General features: G+C 41.1%; 1 protein-coding gene across 2 annotated transcripts in view; it reads left to right on the top strand.

Moving 5' to 3' along the window:
• Window positions 1–1064: 1064 nt before the first annotated feature.
• The window catches only part of Sap47 (Synapse-associated protein 47kD), a 421114-nt gene continuing 410596 nt past the window's right edge, over window positions 1065–11582 (top strand). For both annotated transcript variants that reach the window (XM_067156911.2, XM_067156910.2), the window contains exon 1: window positions 1065–1338. In XM_067156911.2, coding sequence (XP_067013012.1) covers window positions 1184–1338 — 155 coding nt within the window. In that variant the 5' untranslated portion in view covers window positions 1065–1183. The remainder of the gene's footprint in view (window positions 1339–11582) is intronic.

The raw sequence follows: 11582 nt of genomic DNA, 5'->3' as shown, positions 1-11582 counted from the left end.
TGAAGCAGCAATCAACAAACATCGCAGTTTTCGAGCGGTTGTACTGGGTAAAGCGAAGGGTAAACAACGGTTGTGTTCAATATCTTTACAAAGTATGTACTTCCTCCCGCGCTACAGTGTAGCCTTGACAATTATTTACACGAGAATGCCAAATTTGTCAGGTGAAGGTGGGGAAACATGCCTCATGGAACAATGAAGATATTCCTTTTGGACCATGTTTACAGTATGGGCTTATACAATCAGCAAGTTCTGAAATAAATGAAATACATCTTTTTGTATGCACGACCAAAGCCAACCATGGGACAGTGCCTAGAACACGGTTTCCAAATCCCCATCTTGTATACGCTTAGAAAATGGCATTTACACATTACACAACACTTTCTTCTTATGACATATATGCATAATGAAATTTGTACTCACATGATGAATATTTTAACCCTAAATTACACCTAATGACGCTACAATCTCACCACAAATACAACAAAAACCGCATCTTTTTAACCGAGAGATGGCGGTATCTTTACAAACTAATGAATGCCAACCTAGCAACTTTCCCGAGACAATGTCATGAATGCCTAATGGACAATATTCCTCCACTCTCATACGTTGAATTGAATTATATCATACTTTTCTACGCGTATAATTACATATTATGAGCAAAGCTCAGCATATCTGAAAGTAACGGGTATCCCTATTTCTTAAACGTGTGCATTTGTTAGGTTGTCGAAGTTGCTCTCGTGCTAAGAGTATATGTAAATGGAACGTATGAATACTCTGCGTCGCCATTTTAAGTCCGATTATCAACTTGGCACAAATCCAGCTAAAAGGGGATTTTTAGAAAATGATAGAAGAATTATAACAAAATATTATTAATAAGTTAAGGTATTTTCTACATTAATCCTATATAAAGAAATACATAAGTTCATCCCTATTTCCTTACTCTTTATGCGACGTGAGAGACATCTCGTGGAAGAAAATGAATCTTGATTTGCGTCTTCGATCGGTGAAATTTTGTGCTGCAGTAACGCAATACTTGACGCTAGAGTCGCTTGTGTAGTCAACAGCTGGTTAGTGGATTACGACTATGCTCGTATTGTACGCACTTTTGCAGTGTCAGTGAGCTATCGTAATTTGTGAATAGTGGATTATATTGGTAGACCGTGAACAATATACCGGCTAAATCATGTTTTCTGGACTAACAAATCAAGTGAGCAGCTGGATGGGAAGCACGGGGAAAAAGGAAGGCGATGTTCAAAAAACCGAGGAAGAGAAACTGTCATCGCCCATCACAGAAAATGAAATGATGAATAATACGGAAGGCGAGAAGAAAGATGCAAGGTAGACTTCTCTTACTATGTATACTTACTGTAGACTCGGTATTTTTTTCTAGTCTCAATCAATTACCGTACTGGATACTGACACTGACTTTACTCCGCGTAGAATGGTAATGTGTCTGTCTATTGTATCCTGTTATCAGTTTTGGTATTCTTAATGTTTTAATTTTAATTATCCGTACTTTTTAACCTTCTGTATATCTGTTTTCGACACACGCAATAGTCTTTTGACTGTCATGCTCATCTCTTGATAAATTAAGTCGATACCGTAATGTTCAAACGAATCGATGTATGACTCCCTAACCTAATTGAAATCAGTGCCTTGATTAATTTTTTAGTTGTCCTATTTTATAAAAGAAATCTGTTAAGTGGGTGTTCAGAATAAGGGACATGAAACTAAACAGAATGGAAAATTACAAGTTGTCCTAACATGAACCTATAAATATTTTCCTTCATAGTCCACATTTTAGGGTTTTCGTAGCTCATGAAAAAGAAAATTATGTGCTTAACTATTTGCTAAATGAGGAAGTTCATTATCAATGATCAATATCTTTGCATGCAAATTAGCAGAGGCGAAGTTCACTGTTCGCCGTTGGTCATGTCTTATCACTTAGACAGCGACCCCTCCGGTGGGTTGACAGATGATTAAAAATATTGAGTTGTTAGAGGTATGGACTAGTTTTCGATCTCCGCAAAATAGTTGTGTGCGTTAAATAAATTATTAAAATAGTTGCTATTTTTAGGTGTTTGAGTCCATTAGGTTGTAGTCTTCACTTTAGGCTCAGCGCGGTGGTGATTTGACGATTATTATTTCATGAGGAAAGATTTATTAAGTTTTATCAAGGGATATTCCGGTGCCGAGTCACCACCTTCATATTTGCACTTGCCCAAGAGACTGCTACATATCTTTGAGTGTATGTTTCAGAAATCGTCATGTGCAAAATAATTTGTTCAGTCTTTTATTTTTTGATCTCAGAAGCAGTTTGCCAGCTGATGTTAAAGTTGTAAATGCATGATGACTAAAATATTTGGTTTGTCCGAAATGTTCTGAGCATTTCCTTGGGGGTTGGGGATAAAATATAAATCATTATTTCCTCGAGAAGTTCTCAAAGTTTTCGCGACTCTTCTTCCCTACGATGTAATATTTCGTCCGCGTAGAGCCCGGCTGCCTGAGACTTACGAAGTCATCCACGTGATATTTTTCTCTTCAAAATCATCTATTTTTCCTTAAAATAATCTTGTTGAGACCGAACAAGTGGAAACCGAATGGGACAATGTCCGTTAGCTATGATAACACGTCCCAGACGATCTATAGTTGAACATTTCTGCGAGTGATCTAAGATTTATTAGTCCCCTCGTATTCACTACTTCAGTATGAAGTGGTGCAATGCAACTTCTGTCATCCATTGGAAAATCGGTAAAAATACGGAACAGCCAGGTTGTGTGGCTCAGGCTCCAAAGCTGGCTTTCAAAGCCTAAGTTTGGTTGCGGTGATATTTGATGATGTTCAAATGTGCCAGCTTCAGACTATGCTGGCCTGTAAAAGAACTCCTGCAAGACAACATTCCGGCAACTCGTTGTTTTCGAAAACCGTTAAATTTGTTAGTGAGACATAAAAAATTGCTTCATTATTAAGAATATGGAATAATCTTTCTTTAACTTGTTAAATAAAACTCTTAGAACTTTCTGTAAAACAAATATACTGTAGCGAAGATTATCCTTGACGAGGAACCGACGGCAGTGGTTCGCCATCCACGATACAAGCAGAAAATACGAAGAAAGTATTCATGACGGTCGCCAACCTGCGAAGAGACCAGTGTTTCCAACAGACCTCGCTTAAAATTCGCTAAAAATCATCTCAAATAACGTTAAAAAGTTAGTCAAGTAAAAATATCTATTAATACTACGTACCGCAGGCTATATAAAAAGCCGTGAAAGTAAGGTTCGGAAACAGGGAAACATTTTCGCAATATATAAAATGTTCACGACAGAAATTACATACTCAGTACTATACGATACTTTCAATACAATTCGAAAAAAGAGAAAAATAAATATTTCTTCATCTCTTACTCGCTTAGGCCTAATCTATTTCCTAATTTTTGATTTTTTTAGTATTATGAATTTAGTAAAGTCTCAATTTCAATATTACGCGTGGAATGTGTGGAAAGTGGAGAGTAAAATCAGCTAGTTCTTTGAAAGAATAACTCCCGGACAATCTTTCCGTCCAAAATATTCTGTCCAGAAATCGATTTATTTATATTTATGTATATTATTTATTTATGTTATTTATATTATGTTCATGAAGGAGAGTAACAGCTTTTTCACCCAAATTGGAAATGGGGGTGTACAAAATTTACCGAGTTGAGTGATATTTTCTTCAACATTCGGACATCTCAAACCTGATAAAAGCGGAAATCTACCAGAATTGTCTCTATATTTAATATTAAAATCTCTATAAATGTCTCCCGTCCCTACGAAAATTTTATCGTCAAACGACCACCACCTCTCAACCCCCCTCCCCCGCCTATTTAGCGGCGTGTCGCTAGAGTTGGTAACGCTGAAAGAGACCGCACCAGAAAAAGCGGTGAACGACCTTCATCTGGGTTAAAGAGGTCATATTTTTTTCTTCTTTAAAAAAATATATGTAGGCCTATGTTGTCTATTAGAATAGCTTGCATATTAACGGTACAGGCATCTCAGCCTCGCGAGGACAGCCGAGGAGAGATGAGAATTTAAAAACCTTCCCGCTTCCTAAGTAGAAGCAAGTCATTTTACTAGTTTCTCAGTGAACTTTAATATCGGAGACCTGGACCACTTCTTTTGCATGCTCTTCTTCTGTTCGATTTTGGCCACTATGGACCACATAGTAGCAAATTCGGTATCCAAGATCATCGTTTCCCTCCCTTGGCTTCGACCTTCTGCCACTAAATTTTCATTCGTTGGCTTTATCGCTTTTCTTTACTCTGAAAAGGCCACTTCTCGGAAGCCTCTGAAATCTGAAACTATTTGTTGGAAGTGTTTCCCGTTTTGAATGTCTTCCTGTCTAATGCCCATTCTCTCCATATCGGTTTTTATTATATTTGTGTGTACTTCCTACAATGATCTTTCTACAATGATAGGCTGCCTAAATCTGACAAAATACCGAGCTCGATAGCTGCAGTCGCTTAAGTGCGGTCAGTATCGAGTATCGGGAGATTAGGTTCGAACTCCACTGTCGACAGCCTTGAAGAGGGTTTTCCGTGGTTTCCCATTTTCACACCAGGCTGTACAATAAGGCCACGGCCGCTTCCTTCCTTCCTTCCAACTCCTAGTCCTTTCCTGTCCCGTCGTCGCCATAAGACCTATCTGTGTCGGTGCGACGTAAAGCAAGTTGAAAAAAAAAAATCTGACAATGTATATCGTAAAACTTGAATATTGAATGTATGTTTAACCACGAAGACTTTTCTGAAGTTAATACTTCCACATGCAGTACTATAGAGGTGATTTCTAACCATTTGGGTGCAGCCTTTTATGACCAAGACGGATAAATCACAGTACAGATCCTTGGGAATGCCCACAGTTTTGAAAACACTCTACTAAGAATGTTGACATGGTTCCTCTTGCTCCGATGAAAAGTCCTACAACCCTTATACAGGAGATGTATAATTTTTTGAAATAGCTTATGGTTGGTTCATAGATTGCTCGCTTCTCCGCGTTTACCTCTTCTGGTTGACTTGAGTCGACCTCACATCTAATTGTGGGGTCCAATTGCGATTATGTCTAATCTTCGGTTGCTTCCACCTCAGCAACACGTAGCACCTCTTCATGTACCTCGTAACCTTATTGGGAGAATGCTGCTGTAATTCTAGATCTTATTCTGTTGTGCCTAACGTTCCTAAGCAAGTCCCCCCTGTGTACATGAACCAAGAACATGAGCTAGAGTTTCAGGCTTACTGCAGTGGACTCCATTCCAACTACGTCCAGGAAGGGCCCATACAAGAACCACGTTGTATTGCATTTTCAGCACGTCTTTATCTTCAAAAAACACTTGGGAACAATTTGCTTTGCATCGCACCAACAAAGGAAAGACCTAGGAATGGGAAGGAAGCGGCCGTGGCCTTAATTAAGGTGCAGTCCCAGCATTTACCTGGTGTGAAAATGAGAAACCACGGAAAACCATCTTCACGGCTGCCTACAGTGGGATTCGAACCTACTATCTCCCGAATGCAAGCTCACAGCTGCGTGACCCTAACCGCACGACCAACAATCTTATTTCCTTCGAAATGTGTAAGGAGCTTTCGATTCAACCCTTCTTGACTCATACTAGGAGAGTACCATAAAATTCAGACGTGCCAACACCGCCGATTTTTAAGCAGGAGATCCCCTACTTTTGTCCTTCCTTCCTTCCTCCCTCTCTCCTGATCGCAGAGAGATTGGCTCCCGATTTTGAGAGCAGATTTAGTATTTCTGTATTTTTTCTAAACTCCAAGTCTTTCCTCGTTCTTTAAGTACATGGAGAGAACCGGTGTCTGAGGGCACTGGCAAGACAGATGCAATCAGCTTATGGTGTTCTTAAATATGACAGAATGTCTAACGTAATGCTTTTTATTTTGTCATTTCCGCATAACAGTGCCGTCTGAGACCATTTTTTTAGCATATTTACAAGGATAAAAATCTCAGGTCATAGCTTCCCTAAAAAGAATTCTGGAAGAACTTTTAACCTTAAAACCCGTTCAACAAGGCGAATGCTTTGAGCATAAATCTAGTTCAAAAATTATAAAGAGGCCTAAGTTAGTTACAGCGAAGAACCATGTGTTCTAAAGTTCAGATACATGAAGTATTTCAGCACAAATAAATAAGATAAATTACGTAGTGCTCATATGGAGTGAGGGCATATAACGATCGCTGTTCGTGATTCGTCCGTCGGATGGGGACGTTAAGTTCTGAGCAGACCCGTTGGTGCTATTCGACAGGATTAGGCTATGTGCCGGCACCGGGTTTTACCACAATCATATATCACGACATTCATTTCCTCTCATTAACTCCTGTGATGAGGTTGACGTCAGGAAAGGCATCCGGTCATAAAAATCCGCCAAGACAGATTCATTTCACCTCATACCCGACCCCGTAGAGAAACGGGACAAGGGTTGGACAAACAAACACGTAGATGAGTAGCGAATGAAAACCTACAACCTGTTTTCCAGTCATTGACCGGGTCAGGGATTGAATGTTGAATGAATGAAGCTCCCGTCTTGCGGCGAGGATAGGAATTGTGCCGGCTGCTGAAGCCTGTCGCACACCTCTGAGATAATGATTGACAGATGAAATGAAACGATATTGGAGAGTGTTGTTCGAATGAAAGATGACAGGGAAAACTGGAGTACCCAGAGAAGAACCTGTCCCGTCTCCGCTTTGTCTAGCACAGATTTGACCCACGGAACCCAGCGTTGAGAGGCCGACGCGCTACCGCCTGAGCCACGCAGGCTGTAGATGAGTACTGTGTTAAATATTCTGCAAAGTTACGTAATCAGTTATGTTTCGTAACATGTCGGAATATGGCGCAGAAAAAAAAATCTCCGAATTTTTACTTTTCAAAGTTGGTACGTCTGAAAATTGTATATGTCTCTTCATCATCGACTCTGTAATTCCTTCAATGTCTTTGTATAACACTTTGTTAGGTCTTAATCTCCGTTGTCCTCCAACATATCTAGGCTACAAAATCTTCCTTTGGATATTTCTTTCCCTTCCAGTTGTTCCAACAATGCTGAAAATGAAAATCCACAACCTGTTTCCAGTCATTCGACCGGGTCTGGAGTGGAGTGAATCCCCCATTTAGTGGCGAGGACAGGAAATGTGCCGGCTGCCGAAGCCTGTCGCACCCCTCTGGGACAATGGTAAATGACTGACAGATGAAATGTTAATGGAGAGTGTTGCTGGAATAAAAGATAACAGGGAAAACAGGAGTGCCCGAAGAAAACCTGTCCCGCCTCTGCTTTGTCCAGCACAAATCTCACATGGAGTGACCGGGATTTGAACCACGGTATCCGGCGGTGAGAGGCTGCTGCCTGAGCCACGGAGACTACTCCAGCAATCCTCTACTTGTTAAATTCAAGGTCTCAGCGGCGTATAATCCTTCTGGCTTGATTACATTGTTATAGTGTCTTATTTCTGTTCTCAGACTTACTTATTTTATTGTTTTACACAGATTTCGTTAACTGGTGCGCCAATTCCATCTTCCTGATTCTTGCTTTGATCGGCTCCTGTTCCAAGGGGAACTGGATCATCTCACCATGATATTCGCAGCTCTTGACTCATATCTTTCGTCCTGTTGTGTTTGTGATTTTTGGAGCTGATTTGATGTTTTTAATAATTTTTATTTCCAAAGATATCTTCAGGCCTGTCATCATAACTACTGCAGGAAGAATATAGTCTTCTACTTTCTGAGTGGACGCTATTCGCAGAGATAGGTCATCTGCAAAGGCAAAGCAATTGAGGGTCAATCCTTTATTCTGTCCTAACCCTGAATTGTTCCTTCCGTGCGTCTCTCTGTGGCTCTTATCCATGTTACTAAGGTTACTGTGAAATTAAAAAAGGATTATTTTATTTTAATAAAACACCTTTTTATAAACAAAAGTGATAATTACTAGCCATTTAATGACAAAAGATCATCGATCATCATTATGCTTTGCCAAAAAGTATAAGAATTCTTTCTTATTTTAAACCCCTGTGGGTGGGGGATGCAGATGAAAACATCTACGGTATTCCATGTCTGTCGTGAAAGGCGACTAAAAGGGGCGACCAAGGGAGTTAGAACAATGAGACTACATGTGGTTAATACCATTACGTGAGGAACACCATGGAACTATGATTAGTATTCATCATGAGTGCATCACTATAGCTTTACAGTACCCGTGATTAGTACCACTATGTGGAAGACCATGGGTTTACGTTGCCTGTGATTAGTACCACTGTGTGAGGAACACTGCGGTCCTGGGTGGCTCCTGTCGTTAGTACTGCTTCATGAGGAACACCGTTGTGGATCAGCGGTAGAGTGTCGGCCTCCGGATCCCAAGATAGCGGGTTCAAACCCGGCAGAGGTAGTCGGATTTTTGAAGGGCGGAAAAAAGTCCATTCGACACTCCATGTCGTACGATGTCGGCATGTAAAAGATCTCTGGTGACACATTTAGTGTTTACCCGACAAAATTCATTAAAAATCTCAGCCATAGACGCCCAAGAGAGTTTCGGTTTACTCGGTCTGCCATCTAGTGGTGGCCTAGAGTAAAACGGAACGTCGAAATTGACGAGCAGACAGCCAGATGGCGTCAAATTGAAATGTCTGCACACGGTAGCTGAGGCCATACGATGATGATGATGATGATGACCGTTGTTCTACTTTACAAGCGATTAGTACCATTATGAAAGACCGGTGACCCCGATTTTGGACTCTTTCTTTTATTGCTAGTGGCTTTAAGATCTTTCTAGGTCGACGCCTCGAACAAATAGCATTAAAAAACTACTAGTGGCTTTACGTCGCACCGACACAGATAGATCTTATGGCGACGATGGAATAGGAAAGACCTGGAAGTTGGAAGGAAGTGGCCGTGGCCTTAATTAAGGTATAGCCCCAGCATTTGCCTGGTGTGAAAGTGGGAAACCACGGAAAACTATCTTCAGGCCTGCCGACAGTAGGGTTCGAGAACCCACTTTCTCCCGAAAGCAACCTGACAGCTACGCGCCCCTAAAAACTGCCGCACGGCCAACTCATTCATTCCATGGATGTAAAGGAGAGAGCATGTAAGTCACTGATACGATCAAAATTAGAGAATGGCTGCAGTGTATGGATTAAGCGACTGCAGCTATCGAGCTCGGTACGTCCTAAAACATCTGCGAGAACCAGTCAACGTCGAACTACTGTATGTTGCACAACCCATATGCCCTGTACCTCCCTTTTGATGCGAACTGTTGTACGCGTACGCTTTATGTTCAGAACGTGTTGGATGTTATGCAAAACCGTATGAAGGTAAATTGCAGTGAAGCAGACATAGGCCAATTATTGGCTCTGATGGTAAATAAAATTTTAAGGAAGATTAGGAAAATAAAAGGAGGAAAAAAAGGGTGAAAAGGGACATGGATCATGGACATACCATCACGGAGCAGAGAATTGAGTTTTCATGCAGGAAGAGCAAGGAACTCTGAACTCAGAGAGTACGTTCGAGGACAGAACCTGATAGTTGATGGTGATCGGTGGCGAGCTTAGACACCAGCGTAGCTAAGGGAAATGAATGAGCAACAGCAAAGTGTGGTGCGTACGACAGATGGAAGAATGTGCAAGATTGCAACTAGTAGTGATAGTGCTTGTGCAGCAGCTTGTGAAACGGCAGATAATAGTGAGCTTCAACGCACTGCAAGGTCGGAGATAATAATGTTATTTTTTTTTTTACGTCCCACTATCTACTTTCGGAGACGCAGAGGTTTCGGAATTTTGTCCCACAGGGATTTTTTAACGTGCCAGTAAATCTACCGACACGAGGCTGACGTATTTGAGCACCTTTAAAATACCACCGGACTGAGTTAGGCAAGGTCGCAAAAAGGAAGTGAAGAAGCAGCTGTGCCTGCAGAAGGCGTGGACGTCGAACTAGCGGACTGCCGGTTCGAGGCACGCTCAGGATCGAACAGAGGGACCCAAGCCAGGAGGAAACAAACAGTGGCCAAAGGTAAAAGTTTCAGTTTAAAGGAATGATGGTCCAAAAAGGGGAAGTCACATGAGGACAAGGAAATTATTAGTTCACTACAAGGCAGTATTTAAGAGGTATAGAAATCGAGGGTAACAAGAAACAAAGCTACCAACCTGACTGAGCGTACAAATAACTAGAATGGAGACTAGGGGATTTTTTTTTGCTAAGGGCTTTACGTCGCACCGACACAGATAGGTCTTATGGCGACGATGGGATGGGAAAGGCCTAGGAGTTGGAAGGAAGCGGCCGTGGCCTTAATTAAGGTACAGCCCCAGCATTTGCCTGGTGTGAAAATGGGAAACCACGGAAAACCATCTTCAGGGCTGCCGATAGTGGGATTCGAACCTACTATCTCCCGGATGCAATATCACAGCCGCGCGCCTCTACGCGCACGGCCAACTCGCCCGGTTAGGGGATTTTTGAGCAAGATAGGAAACAAAGAGGTGAAGCAATTAATGGCCGAAATGGACACTATTACCTTTGTTGAGAGTTGGATTGCACCAGGATACGAAGTCCATGTGGACGGTTTTAAAATACATAGCAAGACAAGAGATAGATTTCGAATGGGCACGTATCCTGGTGGAATACTAACCCTAATAAGGGATGATATACAGGAGAAAACTGAACTTCGAGAAATGGAAGAAATTCTTTGGATAAAAGTAAAGACGAATGGGAAAGGTGAAATAAGCTTACGTCTTGGTTTTGTCTACCACCCTACGGAAGGTTTCCCATTTGCAAACAAAGATTTCTGTCTTGATTTGGGAACGGAAATAAACATATTAAAGAATATGTATGATGATGTAGGTATTATGCTTGACTTGAATGAGACTACTGCAGATCGAAAACCAGTGTATGATAAAAAGTTAGAGGTAAGACCAGTTAAAAAGAGAAGTCAAGATGAAGGGTATAATAGGTACGGCGAAAAATTACTAGAACGGTGTGATACAGAAAAACTGCATATTTTGAATGGGTGGTGGCCAGGAGATGAAATGAGTAACTTGACATGTATAACAGAAACGGGAGGAAGTGTTAATGACCCAGGATTATGTTCAAGGGATAGGACTTACGATTGAAAATAACCAAATGGATGCGACAATACAGTTTACAGAAAATATTATATTGATAGCAGGACAGAAGATGCGAGTGAAGGGAACAGGGATGCCAAGAAATACTGGGTGGTACAACGAAGAATGCAGAAAGAAAAGGGCGGAAGTAACGAAAAGTTGAGAATCATAGAGGAAGGTAGGGGATCATGAAATAACAATTGCAGTCTGTAGCAAACGAAAAGAATATAGAGAACTATTAGTAAACACAAAGTATTCATAGCAGAAGAAACAAACTGAAAATCTAAACAGTTAGACAATGTGGAATAGAATAGCCAACACGAAGTTTGTAGAAATAGAAAAGGTACAACTGAAGCGAATATAAGTAATGGGGGGATTGTTGGAAACCCAGGATAGAAAAGGCTGGGATTTCGAGAGGATTGGAGTGCACCCTGCCTATCTTAGACCAGGAAATTTCAATTAGTGAAG

This window comes from Anabrus simplex, chromosome 13, assembly GCF_040414725.1.
Source record: "Anabrus simplex isolate iqAnaSimp1 chromosome 13, ASM4041472v1, whole genome shotgun sequence".
NCBI lineage: Eukaryota > Metazoa > Arthropoda > Insecta > Orthoptera > Tettigoniidae > Anabrus > Anabrus simplex.
This window is presented reverse-complemented; position numbering and strand designations above follow the sequence as displayed.